Source organism: Salminus brasiliensis, chromosome 24, assembly GCF_030463535.1.
Source record: "Salminus brasiliensis chromosome 24, fSalBra1.hap2, whole genome shotgun sequence".
Lineage (NCBI taxonomy): Eukaryota > Metazoa > Chordata > Actinopteri > Characiformes > Bryconidae > Salminus > Salminus brasiliensis.
In genome coordinates this window covers 11758035-11780512 of record NC_132901.1, presented here as the reverse complement: position 1 = coordinate 11780512, position 22478 = coordinate 11758035, and the positions used below count along the sequence as shown (strand labels likewise).

The 22478-nt window shown below is 42.3% G+C and overlaps 3 protein-coding genes across 3 annotated transcripts; all 3 read right to left on the bottom strand.

Moving 5' to 3' along the window:
• Nucleotides 1-2543: 2543 nt before the first annotated feature.
• LOC140547140 (histone H2B) lies at nt 2544-2918 on the bottom strand. Its single transcript, XM_072670717.1, has one exon. It carries the CDS (start codon nt 2916-2918, stop codon nt 2544-2546), a length of 375 nt encoding a protein of 124 aa, XP_072526818.1.
• An 816-nt stretch (nt 2919-3734) lies between these two features.
• On the bottom strand, nt 3735-21025 carry LOC140546632 (uncharacterized). Its single transcript, XM_072670014.1, has 6 exons — nt 20744-21025; nt 20150-20217; nt 14122-14466; nt 12303-12716; nt 11339-11714; nt 3735-4091 (listed from the first exon to the last, which is right to left on the bottom strand). The coding sequence occupies exons 1-6, from the start codon at nt 21023-21025 to the stop codon at nt 3735-3737; spliced, it is 1842 nt and encodes a 613-aa protein (XP_072526115.1).
• On the bottom strand, nt 19521-19895 carry LOC140546819 (histone H2B). Its single transcript, XM_072670232.1, has one exon. It carries the CDS (start codon nt 19893-19895, stop codon nt 19521-19523), a length of 375 nt encoding a protein of 124 aa, XP_072526333.1.
• Nucleotides 21026-22478: the final 1453 nt, after the last annotated feature.

Below are 22478 nucleotides of genomic sequence, written 5' to 3'. Positions count from 1 at the left end.
CATTATACAAAATCACTCCATCCTCATTCGAACCCCTCACATGAAACAACTCCAATCTCATTCTTGTACTAAAACAAATTAACCCCATCCCTCCCTCTATCCCAATAAGCAACACACCAAATTATTATTTTTAAACTTTTACTTTCATTTAACCCATTCCATGCAGACATGACCATTCTACTTAGATGTGCATTCTTCAGTAGGCCGAGGCCATGTGTATCCAAATCATCAGGCTGATGGCCAATGTTGAAATTCACTTTTTCTGAACCTTCCTAAGGCAAAGGCCTAAGCTCACAGTCACTTTAACACAATCCACCTCCATCATAAACCTGAGGCCTCGTTTACAAAGCTACTGTTACTCACTCTTCCTAGATCACATCTGCACTGAACACACTTTCACCGCCATACTTTTTTACTTACGCTACCTAAATTTACTTACTCTACCCTCGTCTTTTTGCCTTGCTCCGACCCTCTACATCAAAAGTCTAGCTCTGAACCTATTCTTGCTCGCTCGAATCTCACCATTAACCTAAGGATTCAACCAAATTCATCTTTTTGTGACCCAACCAAGTAGTCCTAATACAAAATAACTCTGTCCTCCCTCTTCACCTAGTACAACATAACCTTAACAGCATTCTAACCATGAAACCAAATAACCCCATCCGCCGTCTAACCCCAAAATAAAATAACCCATTTTCATTCATACTCTAATAAAAACCCCACCACCTTCTCTCTCCAACCCTAAAATGAAATAACCCCATCCTTCCTCCAACCATTATACAAAATCACTCCATCCTCATTCGAACCCCTCACATGAAACAACTCCAATCTCATTCTTGTCCTAAAACAAATTAACCCCATCCTTCCCTCTATCTCACTAAGCAACACACCAAATAATTATTTTTAAACTTTTACTTTCATTTAACCCATTCCATGCAGTCATGACCATTCTACTTAGATGTGCATTCCTCAGTAGGCCGAGGCCATGTGTATCCAAAACATCAGGCTGATGGCTTATGTTGAAACTGTTTTACTTTTACTGAATCTTCCTTTGTATCCTAAGGCAAAGGCCTAAGCTCACGGTCACTTTAACTCAATCCACCTTCATCATAAACCTGAGGCCTTTGACCGCCATACTATTTTATTTACTCTACCCTCGTCCTTTTGCCTTGCTTCAACCCTCTACATCAAAAGTCTAGCTCTGAACCTATTCTTGCTCGCTCGAATCTCAACATTAACCTAAGGCTTCAACCAAATTCATCTTTTTGTGACCCAACAAAATAGTCCTAATACAAAATAACTCTGTCCTCCCTCTTAACCTAGTACAACATAACCTTAACATCATTCTAACAATGAAACAAAATAACCCCATCCGCCGTCTAACCCCAAAATAAAATAACCCATTTTCATTCATACTCTAATACAAACCCCACCACCTTCTCTCTCCAACCCTAAAATGAAATAACCCCATCCTTCATCCAACCATTATACAAAATCACTCCATCCTCATTCGAACCCCTCACATGAAACAACTGCAATCTCATTCTTGTCCTAAAACAAATTAACCCCATCCTTCCCTCTATCTCAATAAGCAACACACTAAACTTTTGCTTTCACTTAACCCATTCCATGCAGTCATGACCATTCTACTTAGATGTGCAGTCCTCAGTAGGCCGAGGCCATGTGTATCCGAATCATCAGGCTGATGGCTTATGTTGAAACTCACTTTTACTGAACCTTCCTTTGTATCCTAAGGCAAAGGCCTAAGCTCACGGTCACTTTAACTCAATCCACCTTCATCATAAACCTGAGGCCTCCTTACAAAGCCACTGTTACTCACTCTTCCTAGATCACATCTGCACTAAACACACTTTCACCGCCATACTTTTTTACTTACGCTACCTCAATTTAATTATTCTACCCTCGTCCTTTTGCCTTACTTCGACCCTCTACATCAAAAGCCTTGCTCTGAACCTACTTTTGTTCACTCAAATCCCACCATAAACCTAAGGCTTTAACTAACTTCACCCTTCTGTGACCCAACAAAAAAGGCTTGTGGGAGAGCCTAACCGTATGCCTGGTTATATACACTAGACAGCTTTCATTACAAAGATCAGGTGTGTAATTCTAGGGTTTAAGTCAACCCTAGTATGGTTTCCTGCCTCACTCTTCCCCACCTGTAAGGCTGATCTCCTCTGGACTGGTCTTTCACAGGTGATGTGCAGCTTCATTTATCCCACTTAGCACTACAAGCCCACTCCATACAGTTAGTATGGCACAGTATTTTAGTTTGCTGCTCTGTCCCTGAATCCTAGTACACTATACCAATTAAATGCAAACAAACAATTAAGTAAGTTGATTTACATACATACATCAATAAGTATGTAACAATAAAGGCACTCTCTAATAAATAATAATAATAATAATAATAATAATAATTAGTATTATAACTTACTTGGTTCTTGAATAAAACTGCTCTTTGGAAGAAACCGTGGGTGGCTCTTAAAAGAGCCGTTGGGTTTGGATTATGCCGCTATCACTATTTACTTGGAGCTCGTGTACTTGGTGACGGCCTTTGTGCCCTCTGACACGGCGTGCTTGGCCAACTCACCGGGAAGGAGCAGACGCACAGCAGTCTGGATCTCCCTAGAGGTGATAGTAGAACGTTTGTTGTAGTGAGCCAAACGAGAAGACTCACCGGCGATGCGCTCGAAGATGTCGTTCACGAACGAGTTCATGATGCCCATCGCTTTAGAGGAGATTCCAGTGTCAGGGTGGACCTGCTTCAGCACCTTGTACACGTAGATGGCATAGCTCTCCTTCCTGGACTTTCTGCGCTTCTTGCCGCCTTTCCCGGCCGTCTTGGTCACGGCTTTCTTGGATCCCTTCTTGGGCGCGGACTTAGCTGGCTCAGGCATACTGCTCCTCGTCGAGTAAGACTAAAGAATGAGGGGGAGGCGATAAGCTCCCACATTATTTAGACTCTAGCATTTTAATTAGACGAGGTACCGCCTCCAGAATGCCGTCAAACGACCATTGGACAACAAATTGTCCGCTCTCTTCTTGCCAACCCCCCACCCTTCATTCCCCTCCCCTCCCCTCCCCTCCCCTCCCTATTCTCCCCTTCCCTTCCCCCTCCCCAGAGCAGCATTCTCTTTGTTCGCCTACCCGCGCATTTTTACCCACCGTGCAGACGGCACATTATTTTTCGCCACAGCGGCGTTGACGGCGATATTCTGAATTTATTCAAACGTTTAATCAACGCATACGGGGGAAATTGAAAACTATATGTATTCTTCATATATATAAAATTAGCTTCTTAACCGGGAGATTCATAACCACCATCATTGACTATATTGAAACAAACAAACAAATATGATTCTTGCAACATTCTATCCCGCGCATTCTTAATCTACAGGGCTGTTTTTCTGTTTTTCGGCACAGCGGCGTTGACGGCGATTTTTTTTCTATCAGGATTTATTAAGACATATAGTTCGGATTTAACCAACGCACACGGGGGGCAAAATGGAAAACAATACATATATACAGACATATCTATTATATGTATATATACACACATGTATTCTTCCGGTATATTACATTTTAATACAGAGTACGCGGGAGATCGACTGCCTTATTTGATAACAAACTAAGAATAGAAACAGGCTCTTTTGCAGGATTTGTGGGTGGCTCTTAAAAGAGCCGTTGTGTTTAGAGCTGTTCAGGCCGAGCGTTTAACCTCCGAATCCATACAGAGTGCGTCCCTGGCGCTTCAGGGCGTACACCACATCCATAGCGGTAACGGTCTTTCTTTTGGCATGCTCAGTGTACGTGACTGCGTCTCTGATCACGTTTTCCAAGAACACTTTGAGCACACCGCGGGTCTCTTCGTAGATCAGACCTGAGATACGCTTGACGCCACCACGACGAGCCAGACGGCGAATAGCCGGCTTTGTGATACCCTGGATGTTATCGCGAAGCACTTTACGATGACGCTTGGCGCCTCCTTTCCCAAGGCCTTTGCCGCCCTTTCCTCTGCCTGACATCCTCGCTGCTTCTTTTCCCAGTCGACGAGAAGAGAATCTATGAAGCTGGGGAGCCAGAGACACGCCTGTTATACTCCTCTATAGGACCTAAATGAAAGCAAGGGAACCGAGCGACGTCACAGTACATTAGCTCCGCCTCATACTCTGTACGTGTGCAGAACGCTTGTTTTGCTGTACAGCGACTCAAACATGCCTAGACCACTCAAAGATTGCACATAAAGCCACTGAGTGGGTAGCCATACAAAATACAGTATATTAATATTAATTCGGAATTAAATATTAATTCCGTACCCTCTGGATGTACTCATGTTCAAAATTCAAAAAAGTGCTCTTTTTGGATTTCATGTGGGGGGGGGGGAATCAATAGTCAAAGTCAAGCAATAATAGCATCACTTCTCAATGCATTTGCAGCATGTCTTCCTTCTACTGCTTGTAGTTTCACAGTCTGGCCACACAATGGCATCCAGACTCCAAGTGTTCTAAAAAGGAATAAACTAATAATAGTAATAATAATAACGCAGCATACTTTGGATCATGCATAACCTTCACTCTGAATACTTTAACTCATCATGATTTAGCTTCGAAACCTACAGCCTAGCTCCAGACCTGCTTGACCTTATAATTAAAAAGTAAGCTAAACTATAATTAGGAGCGAAAATCACTTCTGAAATAGCTTGGTCTTATGGCGAAATCTTAAAATAAATAAATAAATAGCTGAATGAATTAATAAAATTCAGTGACCTAGGCTTAAGATGAACTTACAGTGACTCAAAGTAGGCTCATACACAGCCTCTGACTCCTTTTCACGAAATTTGAAGTGCATAGGGGCCATGTGACCTTTGTAAATAAACATTTATGCACCGTTTTCTTAGAAAGATTACACACTTGACATTATTATTGTTATTATTGTAGTAATTGATTGTGTGTTTTACCATCCTAAACCGCACTCCAGTACTCTCTAGTGCACTAGGTGAGTATAGAAGCCGTTTTTTCGTGACATCGTGCACTCCACGTGGAGTCGTTTCGGCAACTAGCTAACGAAAATAATCTTTTGTAAACAAAACACTAGCTAGCAAGCTACACAGGCTGCCCAGCTCTGAAAACCAGAAGATAGGCTGCTGGTAGCCGGGTTTAAGCACGACTGTTTCTCCCTCACTTGCTCCAAATAACAATATAGAGAACTACGCACGTGTCCGTAATATCGTTATTTCTGTGATTAATTTTAAGACACCTAGCCATCATGCTACTCTCCAAGGTGGCTTCTCGGTTTCAACCACGACAGTAAACGTATAAATGTTGCTGTATACACCGTTTCATAATAAAACTTGACTGACTCGAGCGAGTGTGTATTTATCTGACAGGTATTTACACTCGCTGGCGTATGTTATTGTTTGTACCATCCGAGTTAGCTAGCATGCTAATCGCTTTGTTAGCTCATGTGTGGACCTGAAAAAGCAAGTTAACTCAAATCACTCAACAGCCACAAATCACGGCTGTATTGCGTACTTTTATGCTACAACCCCGCATGTGGTACTGCACTGTGGTCAACAAATAATGACCCCTCATAATTAGGCTCATATTTGCGCTTTACTGTTTATGCTAGCCGCGTTAGCCAGGCTGCTAATCGCTAAGCTGGCTCCAAGCTATGTACAACTCCACACATAGATCCAGCAACGGCAGTTCTACATCAATTTGCTGTGACTGGGTGTACAACTTTAGGCTCTCGGCAAAATCGAGTTATCGGATATCATTATCTACTTCATTTTTGGCAAGTTAGCAAACGTTATCGTGCTAACAACGACACACCGGAGCTAACCAGGGTCCAGTAGTGTAAGGACTAAAAAAAAAACGACGTTTCACATGTATGAACATTAAAAGTAGCTAATATATGTCTTAACACGACAAATACCTCGGTCAGCCCTCTGATGGCTGTCGCCATGTGCGCCTCGGTCTCGTATACAACAAAGTCACACTACATCACGCCATTCTAACGTGCGCAGCGTTTATTACACACACACACACATGACAAAATTAGTCCTTCCTCAATGCACCTGAATATAAATGACATAAATGGCTATTTAGTACTAGGGTTACGACCTTGCAAGCATAAAACAAGCACCCACGAAGATCACCCCACTACTGTACACCATGGCACACGGTTTACTTTTTACTGTGACTGGACGTGCAGTTATCGGATTTCATCATTAGATGAAGACAGATAGATAGATAGATAGATAGATAGATAGATAGATAGATAGATAGATAGATAGATAATCAATAAAACGTCATCTATCGAACTTGTAGTTAGGCATCATGGGAATTGTAGTCCTTGATCTTGACACTACAGGATAAAGACACATCGTGTCATTGACACATTGACATAAAGACGTTTAAAGAAACACACAAACCAGTACAGGGTTTGTATTTTCTGTCAGAATGAATGAGTATGCATAAAGCAAGCCATATGTCTACAAATGCATCTCTCTCTCTCTCTCTCTCTCTCTCTCTCTCTCTCTCTCTCTCTCTCTCTCTCTCTTCTCTCTCTCTCGCTCTCTCTCTCTCTCTCTCTCTCTCTCTCTCTCACAAACCACCACTGAAATATTTTTGCACATAAAGTAAATTGAGGCCAACTTAAACTAAACCCACACCATTTGGATTCCTCAGGTTTCCACTATACATCTTCTAATAACAGCCATATTGGTTAGCAGTTAGTGGAGGAGAAAGGAAGGAAAGAAATTGTGGAAAGCAAAGTATGTTGCAGTTAGTGGATGATAAAGCCTTAGACATATGTTGCAGTTAGTGGATGATAAAGAAATTGTGGTGATATAAAGTAAGTGTAAAGCTCATGATGAAGTCAGGGTGAGTGGAAGCAGTTTGGCTTGACCTACCCTTTAGGATTCTGATGGAGTTTCAGGGCTAAGCTTTAAGACTGTGGTCGTAGTACGTGAATGGAGCGTGGATGCCATCTGGTGGTCAACATGTAAATCTGCAAAATATAAAAAATACATATTTTTTTTTTGGTCCACAGAGACATTTAAAGAAGCAAAATCAGAAAGAGGAGAAAGAGTTAAATTTGAGAAGCACAAAAAAGCTAATTCACAAGTGAGTACGGCTGACTTTTGATACACCTTTGTTAGCACTTTTGTGTTAATTTGTTACTTACCTATGCCTTGAATTTTTTGCGCTGATGGTGCATCCGCTTTCCAATTTTTAGCTTTGCCCCACTTGCCTCCAGCTCTTCAGCCAGGTCTTGATAGCAGAGCGGTGTTCTTTATTGATTTATGATTATTATGTTGACCTCAATATAACCTGATGCATACATACATACACATAACCATACAACATAGAATTTAAGGGCTCTAAGGGGAGGAGAACAAAGGTCCTACATAGAACTGCACTACTCTACAGTTTGACTCTTAATGAGAGAATTGTTGGCTTTTTACCTAACTGATAATAAAGTGCCTTAAATAAAGAGTGCTTCTATCAAGCATTCTTTAACTAAAGACATTTTATCAAGATCTGTAAGGAGATAATACAGTATTGAGTATTTTGTTTTCTTCTGCCCTACTTTATCATTAGCATATTGTTAAAACCCAAACAAAATTACGGTGCCCTAAAATAAGTTTTCATTTCATTGCCTGGTAGCATGACAACTGGTTATCCTGCTGGCTACTAAAATGCCCAAAAGTTCCTTGGTAGAACTTAGTAGACTTACTGGAGTTCACAACCATCTGTCATATGTAACAGCTGTAACATTCACACACAAACACGTATACATCTATGTTGTTAGCGTTTGCATTTGCGAGTTTGACCACACGATGGCATCCACGCTCCATCCATGACATATATCCACGATCCCAAAACAACGGTGACGTTTGCAATACGGCACTTCCTAAATCCCTTACACTTTATACACTACACAGAAGTGCACTTCTCTAGTCAAGTCTTTTAGGCTTCTGATGGAGTTTCAGGGCTAGGCCTCAAGACTGTGGTCATAGTACGTAAATGGAGCGTGGATGCCATCGTGTGGTCAAAATGTAAAACAATTAATCTTGCAATTTTTTATTTATTGATTGATTTATTTATTGATTTATTTATTTATTTCTTGTCCACGGAGACAATTAAAGAAGCAAAATCAGAAAGAGGAGAAAGAGTTACATTTAAATAGCAGAGAAGCTAACTTACAAGGGAGGAGGCAGTACGGTCGGCTGTTGATAAACTTTTGTTAGCACTTTTGTATTCATTTGTTACTTACCTATGCCTTGAAGAAAGTCTCTGACCTAAACCATGCAGGTTAATTTTTTTTGAGGGTGCGTATGTTTTTCCATATTTTAGCTTTGCTCCACTGGCCTCCAGCTCCTCAGTCAGGTCTTGATAGCAGATGAGTCAATTTTATTTGGCAAGGTTTTGGTCAGAGACCATCTTTAGTTAGGCATCATGGGAATTGTAGTCGTTGATCTAATACACTACAACTTAAAGATATAGTGTCCACAGAGACATTTAAAGAAAGAAAGATCAAACACAAATCGAATAAATGGTATATTATTGCATACAAGGGAAAAGCTCCTAATGAGGCCAACTAAAACTACATGTTTACGCCTTGGATTTCTCAGGCTCGTTTTACATCTTCTAATAAAAGTCATGTTAGATTAGATAAACACAGAGGGAGTTAATGTTGCTTTAAGTAATGTTGCTTTTACCATATGTTGCAGTTAGTGGATGATAAAGAAATATGGAAAGACATTGTGGTAAGCAAAGTAAGTGTAGAGCTCATGATGAAGTCTGGGTGAGTGGAAGCAGTTTGGCTAGACCTACCCCTTAGGCTTCTGATGGAGTTTCAGGGCTAAGCTTTAAGTCTGTGGTCGTAGTACGTGAATGGAGCGTGGATGCCATCTGGTGGTCAAAATGTAAATCTGCAAAATATGAAACAATTCATCTTTTTGATTTTTTGGTCCATGCAGACATTTAAAGAAGCAAAATCAGAAAGAGGAGAAAGAGTTTTTTGTATTCATTTGTTACTTACCTATGCCTTGAAGAAAGTCTCTGACCGAAACCTTGCAGGGTGCGTATGCTTTTCCATATTTTAGCTTTGCTTCACTGGCCTCCAGCTCCTCAGTCAGGTCTTGATAGCAGATGAGCGGTTTTCTTTATTGATTTATGATTATTATGGGAACCTCAATATAAACTGATACACAGAGTTTAAGGGCTCTAAAGAGAAGGAAACAAAGGTCCTACATAGAAGTGCACTACTTTACAATTTGTCTCAAAGGCTTCTAGCAGTGAATGAATTGGAGGCTTTTTACCTAACTGCATGCTGTTTGGTTGTCATGATGGCTAATACAGTGCCTTCATTAAAGATAGCTTCTATCAAGCATTCTTCAAAACAAGACATTTTATCTAGTTGTGGAAGGAGGTTATACGGTCTGGAGGTTTTTTTTTTGTTTTGTTTTGTTTTTTTTTTCCTTCTGTCCGACTTTATCGTTAGCATATTGTTAAAATGAAACCCAAGCCCAAACGACAATCATCCCACAAGACATGTAATTACTTTTTAGATTTATTGGTGCAGTTAACAATCATATTTAATGTGTATAAAATTGCCCTAAATTAAGTTTCCATTTCATTGCCTGGCAGCATGAGAACTGGTAACCATGCTGGCTTCTAAAATGCCCTGAACTGAAGTATGCTTCAATAGAAACATTTTTAAAAACACCGCAATACAAATGACTTAGTAGACGTACTGGAGTTCACAACCATCTATCAAATGAAAAAGCTGTAACATTCACACGAATAAATCTAGTTAGTTAACGTTTGCATTTGCCTAGTTTGACCACACGATGGCATCCACGCTCCATCCATGACATATATGCCCATGATCCCAAAACAACGGTGGTCCTTTGCAATGAGCACTTCCAAAAGCCCTTCTATTCACCACACAGAAGAGCACTACTGTACTCAAGGCTCAAAGGCTTCTACTCTCTATTACATAACTGGGTGCATCCTAGGCAGGACAAACACTTTACCCCTGCCAGTATTTATTCACTATTTCTTTTCCCTAGGCTTCTCTAATGATCATTTTACATGTGCTGGGAAGGTTCATTTAATTTGCTCCATACTTCAAGGGTTATACTTCCAGACAAGCTAGACTGTACTAAATAAGGTAATTTTTGTGAAGTGTGAAGTATAGCACAAAACAATACTGACTCAACATTCATTTAATTTTGGCGTTTTTCCCGCTGATCTGGGTTAATTTTACAAACAATGTGACGGGAAACATGAATTTTATAGAGTTAACATATAGAGTAAACATATAATTTTTTAGAGTTAGACATGCCTTGTTCTGGTAGAGGTATTGAAAGAGATTAAAAACAAACAAACAAACAAACATTCCTCTCTGGACTATACACTTACCTCCTTTACTGCTGCCCTAAAAGCAAGCACAAACAACACAGCTGGTCTCGCTTACTCTCTATGCAATCAAACTCATGTTGCATATGTATGAAACGTAAGTACCCCAAATCAAGCTCTCATTATATGAATATACACATACATTGCTCTCTGAAACTGTGCTTGCAGTTGTATAGTTTCACCACGCGGTGGGATCTACGCTCCATCCATGACTAATGCCGTTTGTAATAGGCCAAAACCGGCCTAAACACTACATAGTGTAAAGTGTAGTGTTCTACTGAAAGGGCAGTGGCTTCTACTTTCTGCTGGGGTGAATGAACTGTTTCCAAACTATTAAATATGTATAAACATATTGATAGGTATTAAAAGAAAAGTATTCATATGTATTAAAACACGTTAAATATGGCGATTTTGATGTGAAATGTAGTACAAAACGTTATATATATATATATATATATACACATATATATATATATACATATATATATATATACATACATATATATATATATATACATACATATATATATACATACATATATATATACATACATATATATATACATACATATATATATATATATATATATATATATATATATATATATATATATAGACACACATATAGAAGTTGTTTTTTTTCCCTAATCTTCACAACCACTGTCTCACGGCTGGTTTCGCTCGCTCAGTCCTATGGAATTTAGAAGCGCACGCGTCATAATAGCCTTACATTATATAAACGCAACACCGAGGTGAGGCGGACATTTGCTGTTTCGGCGCGGACACGGGTAGGTGGCTCTTAAAAGAGCCGTTGGGTATTTCAGGTAAACGTCGAAGCGCTCTGTTTAAGCGCGCTCTCCGCGAATACGGCGGGCCAGCTGGATGTCTTTAGGCATGATGGTGACTCTCTTGGCGTGGATAGCGCACAGGTTAGTATCTTCAAACAGACCCACCAAGTACGCCTCGCTAGCCTCCTGCAGGGCCATGACGGCGGAGCTCTGGAAGCGGAGATCAGTCTTGAAGTCCTGAGCGATCTCACGCACTAGGCGCTGGAAGGGCAGCTTACGGATCAGCAGCTCAGTAGATTTCTGGTAGCGGCGGATCTCCCTCAGAGCCACGGTGCCGGGCCTGTAACGGTGAGGCTTTTTCACGCCGCCGGTGGCTGGGGCGCTCTTGCGAGCAGCCTTGGTGGCGAGCTGCTTCCTCGGGGCCTTGCCACCGGTGGACTTACGGGCGGTCTGCTTGGTTCTTGCCATCGCGTTGAACTCTGCTCCTCTCGGGGAAAAGAAAGAGAATGAGTTCTTGCTCGCTTCACATGGCTTTTAAGCTTTCAAGCCGCTTGCCGCTCATTGGGCGTCTTGAAGTTGTCCGTTTCCCATTGGGCGGCCGGCAATGCGTCGGTGACACACTATTGGGCGTCTTCTTTTCAAACCTAAAAGCAAAACGGCGGGCTCCTGTAATACAAAACAACAAAGAAAAAAAAGCATTAAAAGAATATATAATAATAAGAACAATAATATGATCAAACTAATCAATGTACTGTACATTACAGCGAACATTAAACACACTGTGTGTGTGAGAGAGAGCGAGAGAATGTGTGTATACATGCACATATGCATAGGGTGTTGATCTCAGTACGTGAAATATATGAAAAAGGGCAATTGTGTATTGCATGGCAGTGTGTTTATATAATAACTCGGTTCATAAAGCTATTATTTTTTTATGCAGTTGGAAATCACGTGAAGAATATGTAGTGTTGTTTGTAAAGGAGCAGCACTTTTCTTAGAAAAAATGGGTGGCTCTTAAAAGAGCCTTTGTGTATAGATAAATCAACGGAGAGCGCCAATTTACTTTGTCTTCACAGTCTTCTCGGTCTTCTTAGGCAGCAGTACAGCCTGAATGTTGGGCAGCACACCACCTTGGGCGATAGTGACTCCTCCGAGCAGTTTGTTCAGCTCCTCGTCGTTACGAACAGCCAGCTGCAGGTGACGGGGGATAATACGGGTCTTCTTGTTGTCGCGGGCGGCGTTGCCAGCCAACTCGAGAATCTCAGCGGTGAGATACTCCAGGACGGCGGCCAAGTAGACGGGAGCGCCGGCGCCGACCCGCTCAGCGTAGTTGCCTTTACGCAGGAGCCTGTGCACACGGCCAACTGGGAACTGCAGTCCGGCGCGGGACGAACGAGTCTTAGCCTTGGCCCTAGCTTTACCACCGGTTTTGCCTCTTCCACTCATGATTCGCGTCAGTCGTGTTCGTCGAACAAAGCTGAAATAATGCACGCCGGCCAACGAGCGCCGTTGATATAGCAAAATCGCCTACGGTCCTATTGGCTAAAAGCTACGCGCACCAACAGCCAATCGCATTTCCGCCGTCAGACTCTAGCGTCCTCCCACCTCTGCTCGCTTTCCTACCCGACCCCCTCCTCCTCTCGTGCTGTGTGTCTGTGTGAGCGAGAGAGAGAAAGGAAGAAAGAAAACGGGTTAAAGAAAGAAACATTTACCCCCACTCGTGCCCCGCGTTTCCTTTCCCTTTCCCGCTCAAATGTAACACGTATGACCAAACCAAAAAAATATATATATTGATCATATATAATTATTGTGTGGGGAAACTAATGAGAGCTATTTTTGTGTTGTTGAGTGTTTTTTTTTTTTTTAACAATCAATTCATTGTGCAGTAACAAGGGGGGAAAAAAGCTGTTTTTTTTATGAAACTGTGGGTGGCTCTTAAAAGAGCCGTTGAATAGAGAAACAAGACATGAAGGTAAACGGCGTTACTGTTTACTTCTTCTTAGGGGCAGCCTTTTTCGCCTTCGCCGCCTTGGGCTTAGCTGCTTTAGGCTTGACCGTTTTGGCTTTCTTTGGGCTCTTGGTCGCCTTTTTGGGAGCCGCCGGCTTCTTGGCCTTCTTGGGGCTCTTCGCTGCCTTCTTAGCGGCCGCGACGGGCTTCTTGGCCTTCTTGGGGGATTTCTTAGCCGCAGTGGGTTTCTTGGCTGCTACCTTCTTGGGCTTCTTGGCCGCGGCTGGTTTCTTGGCGGCCGGCTTCTTAGCTTTAGGTGCCGGTTTCTTGGCGGCCGGCTTCTTCTTTGCCTCGGCCTGCTTCTTGTTAAGCTTGAAAGAGCCCGACGCGCCGGTGCCTTTGGTCTGCACCAGAGTGCCCTTGGTGACGAGGCTCTTGACGGCGAGCTTAACGCGTGAGTTGTTCTTCTCGACGTCGTAGCCGCCGGCAGCCAGGGCTTTCTTCAGGGCGGCGAGAGACACGCCGCTCCTCTCCTTGGAAGCCGAGACGGCCTTGACGATGAGCTCGCCCACGCTGGGGCCGGCTTTCTTGGGGCGGGCGGCGGCCTTCTTCTTGGGGGCCTTGGCGGGCGCCGAGGCGGCTGGGGCTGGAGCGACTTCTGCCATTGTTCTGCTTTGCTGTGAGCGCGAGTGAGCACAAACTGCTGCAGCGTTCTGCAGAACCTCCCGCTGCAGCGAGGGGGCCGGCCCTTAAAAGCCACATGAGAACGTTGTAGACTCAACTCGCTCGATGCCGCACAGCCGTGTGGCAGCGACGGTCTCGCACTTGTGTTTTCTCTCGGCGTTTGTCGAGCGAAATATGGGCGAAAGCTCAACTTGGCGAGCGTAGAAATGCTCTTTCGTCTCCGAGAGGCTCCACCGTGTGTTGAGAAGACGGGAAGGGCAGCGTAACGACGCCGCGTTTGATACGGCGCTCACCGAAGCGTGCCACGCTACCGGCGTGCCGAACGGGCGGCGGCGCATTTGGCGTGCTAATCGGTGGAAAACGGCGACAAAAGGTGCCACGAACTGGGCGAGTGTTATCCGGTGCGTTGGAGGAGAGCCTCGGCGAGAGCGTGCTGGGCATCCGAGACGTGGGTGCGTTGTTTTGCTCGTCGTGCGAGGCGACCTTGAGGAGTGTGTAAAGCACAGTGTTGCCGTGTGTGCGCAGTATGACTTCCACCGTCGATGCGTCTTTGTCACCGGCGCTTCCACACTCGGAACGGCTCTCCATAGGTCCCCTAATACGCACTCGTAACACACCCAATATACCATAGCCAAAAATCTCATACTAACCCTAACACAAAATAACTGCATACACCCCCCCAACCCTAAAACACAAAAAAACAAAATAACAAAAAAAAAAAAAGACAAAACTTATTCTAAACATAACATAAAACAATGATGCCCTTTTTCAAGCCTAATACAAAATAACTGCACCTTCACTCTAACCCCAATACAAAATAAACCCAAGCTCATTTAAACCCTAAAACCCCATTTTTCATTTTAACCCTAATAGAAAATAACCATTTTCTCTCTCCAACCCTAAATAAAATTACCCCATCCTTCCTCCAACCATTATACAAAATCACTCCATCCTCATTCGAACCCCTCACATGAAACAACTCAAATCTCATTCTTGTCCTAAAACAAATTAACCCCATCCCTCCCTCTATCTCAATAAGCAACACACCAAATTATTATTTTTAAACTTTTACTTTCATTTAACCCATTCCATGCAGTCATGACCATTCTACTTAGATGTGCATTCCTCAGTAGGCCGAGGCCATGTGTATCCAAATCATCAGGCTGATGGCTAATGTTGAAACTCACTTTTACTGAACCTTCCTTTGTATCCTAAGGCAAAGGCTTAAGCTCACCGTCACTTTAACTCAATCCACCTTCATCATAAAACTGAGACCTTTGACCGCCATACTATGTTACTTACTCTACCCTCGTCCTTTTGCATTGCTCCGACCCTCTACATCAAAAAAAATCTATGAACATTTTCTTGCTCCCTCGAATCTCACCATTAACCTAAGACTTCAACCAAATTCATCTTTTAGTGAACCAAACCAAATAGTCCTAATACAAAATAACTCTGTCCTCCCTCTTAACCTAATACAACATAACCTTAACATCATTCTAACCATGAAACCAAATAACCCCATCCGCCGTCTAACCCCAAAATAAAATAACCCATTTTCATTCATACTCTAATACAAACCCCACCACCTTCTCTCTCCAACCCTAAAATGAAATAACCCCATCCTTCCTCCAACCATTATACAAAATCACTCCATCCTCATTCGAACCCCTCACATGAAACAACTCCAATCTCATTCTTGTACTAAAACAAATGAACCCCATCCCTCCCTCTATCCCAATAAGCAACACACCAAATTATTATTTTTAAACTTTTACTTTCATTTAACCCATTCCATGCAGACATGACCATTCTACTTAGATGTGCATTCCTCAGTAGGCCGAGGCCATGTGTATCCAAATCATCAGGCTGATGGCCAATGTTGAAATTCACTTTTTTCTGAACCTTCCTAAGGCAAAGGCCTAAGCTCACAGTCACTTTAACACAATCCACCTCCATCATAAACCTGAGGCCTCGTTTACAAAGCTACTGTTACTCACTCTTCCTAGATCACATCTGCACTGAACACACTTTCACCACCATACTTTTTTACTTACGCTACCTAAATTTACTTACTCTACCCTCGTCTTTTTGCCTTGCTCCGACCCTCTACATCAAAAGTCTAGCTCTGAACCTATTCTTGCTCGCTCAAATCTCACCATTAACCTAAGGCTTCAACCAAATTCATCTTTTTGTGACCAAACCAAGTAGTCCTAATACAAAATAACTCTGTCCTCCCTCTTAACCTAGTACAACATAACCTTAACATCATTCTAACCATGAAACCAAATAACCCCATCCGCCGTCTAACCCCAAAATAAAATAACCCATTTTCATTCATACTCTAATACAAACCCCACCACCTTCTCTCACAAACCCTAAAATGAAATAACCCCATCCTTCCTCCAACCATTATACAAAATCACTCCATCCTCATTCGAACCCCTCACATGAAACAACTCAAATCTCATTCTTGTACTAAAACAAATTAACCCCATCCCTCCCTCTATCTCAATAAGCAACACACCAAATTATTATTTTTAAACTTTTACTTTCATTTAACCCATTCCATGCAGTCATGACCATTCTACTTAGATGTGCATTCCTCAGTAGGCCGAGGCCATGTGTATCCAAATCATCAGGCTGATGGCTAATGTTGAAACTCACTTTTACTGAACCTTCCTTTGTATCCTAAGGCAAAGGCTTAAGCTCACCGTCACTTTAACTCAATCCACCTTCATCATAAAACTGAGACCTTTGACCGCCATACTATTTTACTTACTCTACCCTCGTCCTTTTGCATTGCTCCGACCCTCTACATTAAAAAAATATCTATGAACCTATTCTTGCTCGCTCGAATCTCACCATTAACCTAAGACTTCAACCAAATTCATCTTTTAGTGAACCAAACCAAATAGTCCTAATACAAAATAACTCTGTCCTCCCTCTTAACCTAATACAACATAACCTTAACATCATTCTAACCATGAAACCAAATAACCCCATCCGCCGTCTAACCCCAAAATAAAATAACCCATTTTCATTCATACTCTAATACAAACCCCACCACCTTCTCTCTCCAGCCCTAAAATGAAATAACCCCATCCTTCCTCCAACCATTATACAAAATCACTCCATCCTCATTCGAACCCCTCACATGAAACAACTCCAATCTCATTCTTGTACTAAAACAAATTAACCCCATCCCTCCCTCTATCCCAATAAGCAACACACCAAATTATTATTTTTAAACTTTTACTTTCATTTAACCCATTCCATGCAGACATGACCATTCTACTTAGATGTGCATTCCTCAGTAGGCCGAGGCCATGTGTATCCAAATCATCAGGCTGATGGCCAATGTTGAAATTCACTTTTTCTGAACCTTCCAAAGGCAAAGGCCTAAGCTCACAGTCACTTTAACACAATCCACCTCCATCATAAACCTGAGGCCTCGTTTACAAAGCTACTGTTACTCACTCTTCCTAGATCACATCTGCACTGAACACACTTTCACCGCCATACTTTTTTACTTACGCTACCTAAATTTACTTACTCTACCCTCGTCTTTTTGCCTTGCTCCGACCCTCTACATCAAAAGTCTAGCTCTGAACCTATTCTTGCTCGCTCGAATCTCACCATTAACCTAAGGCTTCAACCAAATTCATCTTTTTGTGACAAAACCAAGTAGTCCTAATACAAAATAACTCTGTCCTCCCTCTTAACCTAGTACAACATAACCTTAACATCATTCTAACCATGAAACCAAATAACCCCATCCGCCGTCTAACCCCAAAATAAAATAACCCATTTTCATTCATACTCTAATACAAACCCCACCACCTTCTCTCACAAACCCTAAAATGAAATAACCCCATCCTTCCTCCAACCATTATACAAAATCACTCCATCCTCATTCGAACCCCTCACATGAAACAACTCAAATCTCATTCTTGTACTAAAACAAATTAACCCCATCCCTCCCTCTATCTCAATAAGCAACACACCAAATTATTATTTTTAAACTTTTACTTTCATTTAACCCATTCCATGCAGTCATGACCATTCTACTTAGATGTGCATTCCTCAGTAGGCCGAGGCCATGTGTATCCAAATCATCAGGCTGATGGCTAATGTTGAAACTCACTTTTACTGAACCTTCCTTTGTATCCTAAGGCAAAGGCTTAAGCTCACCGTCACTTTAACTCAATCCACCTTCATCATAAAACTGAGGCCTTTGACCGCCATACTATTTTACTTACTCTACCCTCGTCCTTTTGCATTGCTCCGACCCTCTACATCAAAAAAATATCTATGAACCTATTCTTGCTCGCTCGAATCTCACCATTAACCTAAGACTTCAACCAAATTCATCTTTTAGTGAACCAAACCAAATAGTCCTAATACAAAATAACTCTGTCCTCCCTCTTAACCTAGTACAACATAACCTTAACATCATTCTAACCATGAAACAAAATAACCCCATCCGCCGTCTAACCCCAAAATAAAATAACCCATTTTTATTCATACTCTAATACAAACCCCACCACCATCTCTCTCCAACCCTAAAATTAAATAACCCCATCCTTCATCCAACCATTATACAAAATCACTCCATCCTCATTCGAACCCCTCACATGAAACAACTGCAATCTCATTCTTGTCCTAAAACAAATTAACCCCATCCTTCCCTCTATCTCAATAAGCAACACACCAAACTTTTGCTTTCATTTAACCCATTCCATGCAGTCATGACCATTCTACTTAGATGTGCAGTCCTCAGTAGGCCGAGGCCATGTGTATCCATGTGTATCCGAATCATCAGGCTGATGGCTTATGTTGAAACTCACTTTTACTGAACCTTCCTTTGTATCCTAAGGCAAAGGCCTAAGCTCACGGTCACTTTAACTCAATCCACCTTCATCATAAACCTGAGGCCTCCTTACAAAGCCACTGTTACTCACTCTTCCTAGATCACATCTGCACTAAACACACTTTCACCGCCATACTTTTTTACTTACGCTACCTCAATTTAATTATTCTACCCTCGTCCTTTTGCCTTACTTCGACCCTCTACATCAAAAGCCTTGCTCTGAACCTACTTTTGCTCACTCAAATCCCACCATAAACCTAAGGCTTTAACTAACTTCACCCTTCTGTGACCCAACAAAAAAGGCTTGTGGGAGAGCCTAACCGTATGCCTGGTTATATATACTAGACAGCTTTCATTACAAAGATCAGGTGTGTAATTCTAGGGTTTAAGTCAACCCTAGTATGGTTTCCTGCCTCACTCTTCCCCACCTGTAAGGCTGATCTCCTCTGGACTGGTCTTTCACAGGTGATGTGCAGCTTCATTTATCCCACTTAGCACTACCAGCCCACTCCATACAGTTAGTATGGCACAGTATTTTAGTTTGCTGCTCTGTCCCTGAATCCTAGTACACTATACCAATTAAATGCAAACAAACAATTAAGTAAGTTGATTTACATACATACATCAATAAGTATGTAACAATAAAGGCACTCTCTAATAAATAATAATAATTAGTATTATAACTTACTTGGTTCTTGAATAAAACTGCTCTTTGGAAGAAACCGTGGGTGGCTCTTAAAAGAGCCGTTGGGTTTGGATTATGCCGCTATCACTATTTACTTGGAGCTCGTGTACTTGGTGACGGCCTTTGTGCCCTCTGACACGGCGTGCTTGGCCAACTCACCGGGAAGGAGCAGACGCACAGCAGTCTGGATCTCCCTAGAGGTGATAGTAGAACGTTTGTTGTAGTGAGCCAAACGAGAAGACTCACCGGCGATGCGCTCGAAGATGTCGTTCACGAACGAGTTCATGATGCCCATCGCTTTAGAGGAGATTCCAGTGTCAGGGTGGACCTGCTTCAGCACCTTGTACACGTAGATGGCATAGCTCTCCTTCCTGGACTTTCTGCGCTTCTTGCCGCCTTTCCCGGCCGTCTTGGTCACGGCTTTCTTGGATCCCTTCTTGGGCGCGGACTTAGCTGGCTCAGGCATACTGCTCCTCGTCGAGTAAAACTGAAGAATGAGGGGGAGGCGATAAGCTCCCACATTATTTAGACTCTAGCATTTTAATTAGACGAGGTACCGCCTCCAGAATGCCGTCAAACGACCATTGGACAACAAATTGTCCGCTCTCTTCTTGCCAACCCCCCACCCTTCATTCCCCTCCCCTCCCTCCCCTCCCCTCCCCTCCCTATTCTCCTCCTCCCTTCCCCCTCCCCAGAGCAGCATTCTCTTTGTTCGCCTACCCGCGCATTTTTACCCACCGTGCAGACGGCACATTATTTTTCGCCACAGCGGCGTTGACGGCGATATTCTGAATTTATTCAAACGTTTAATCAACGCATACGGGGGAAATTGAAAACTATATGTATTCTTCATATATATAAAATTAGCTTCTTAACCGGGAGATTCATAACCACCATCATTGACTATATTGAAACAAACAAACAAATATGATTCTTGCAACATTCTATCCCGCGCATTCTTAATCTACAGGGCTGTTTTTCTGTTTTTCGGCACAGCGGCTTTGACGGCGATTTTTTTTCTATCAGGATTTATTAAGACATATAGTTCGGATTTAACCAACGCACACGGGGGGCAAAATGGAAAACAATACATATATACAGACATATCTATTATATGTATATATACACATGTATTCTTCCAGTATATTACATTTTAATACAGAGTATGCGGGAGATCGACTGCCTTATTTGATAACAAACTAAGAATAGAAACAGGCTCTTTTGCTGGATTTGTGGGTGGCTCTTAAAAGAGCCGTTGTGTTTAGAGCTGTTCAGGCCGAGCGTTTAACCTCCGAATCCATACAGAGTGCGTCCCTGGCGCTTCAGGGCGTACACCACATCCATAGCGGTGACGGTCTTTCTTTTGGCATGCTCAGTGTACGTGACTGCGTCTCTGATCACGTTTTCCAAGAACACTTTGAGCACACCGCGGGTCTCTTCGTAGATCAGACCGGAGATACGCTTGACGCCACCACGACGAGCCAGACGGCGAATAGCCGGCTTTGTGATACCCTGGATGTTATCGCGAAGCACTTTACGATGACGCTTGGCGCCTCCTTTCCCAAGGCCTTTGCCGCCCTTTCCTCTACCTGACATCCTCGCTGCTTCTTTTCCCAGTCGACGAGAAGAGAATCTATGAAGCTGGGGAGCCAGAGACACGCCTGTTATACTCCTCTATAGGACCTAAATGAAAGCAAGGGAACAGAGCGACGTCACAGTACATTAGCTCCGCCTCATACTCTGTACGTGTGCAGAACGCTTGTTTTGCTGTACAGCGACTCAAACATGCCTAGACCACTCAAAGATTGCACATAAAGCCACTGAGTGGGTAGCCATACAAAATACAGTGTATTAATATTAATTCGGAATTAAATATTAATTCCGTACCCTCTGGATGTACTCATGTTCAAAATTCAAAAAAGTGCTCTTTTTGGATTTCATGTGGATTTCATTAACATGTGGTGTACATGGGGGGGGGAAATCAATAGTCAAAGTCAAGCAATAATAGCATCACTTCTCAATGCATTTGCAGCATGTCTTCCTTCTACTGCTTGTAGTTTCACAGTCTGGCCACACAATGGCATCCAGACTCCAAGTGTTCTAAAAAGGAATAAACTAATAATAGTAATAATAATAACGCAGCATACTTTGGATCATGCATAACCTTCACTCTGAATACTTTAACTCATCATGATTTAGCTTCGAAACCTACAGCCTAGCTCCAGACCTGCTTGACCTTATAATTAAAAAGTAAGCTAAACTATAATTAGGAGCTAAAATCACTTCTGAAATAGCTTGGTCTTATGGCGAAATCTTAAAATAAATAAATAAATAGCTGAATGAATTAATAAAATTCAGTGACCTAGGCTTAAGATGAACTTACAGTGACTCAAAGTAGGCTCATACACAGCCTCTGACTCCTTTTCACGAAATTTGAAGTGCATAGGGGCCATGTGACCTTTGTAAATAAACATTTATGCACCGTTTTCTTAGAAAGATTACACACTTGACATTATTATTGTTATTATTGTAGTAATTGATTGTGTGTTTTACCATCCTAAACCGCACTCCAGTACTCTCTAGTGCACTAGGTGAGTATAGAAGCCGTTTTTTCGTGACATCGTGCACTCCACGTGGAGTCGTTTCGGCAACTAGCTAACGAAAATAATCTTTTGTAAACAAAACACTAGCTAGCAAGCTACACAGGCTGCCCAGCTCTGAAAACCAGAAGATAGGCTGCTGGTAGCCGGGTTTAAGCACGACTGTTTCTCCCTCACTTGCTCCAAATAACAATATAGAGAACTACGCACGTGTCCGTAATATCGTTATTTCTGTGATTAATTTTAAGACACCTAGCCATCATGCTACTCTCCAAGGTGGCTTCTCGGTTTCAACCACGACAGTAAACGTATAAATGTTGCTGTATACACCGTTTCATAATAAAACTTGACTGACTCGAGCGAGTGTGTATTTATCTGACAGGTATTTACACTCGCTGGCGTATGTTATTGTTTGTACCATCCGAGTTAGCTAGCATGCTAATCGCTTT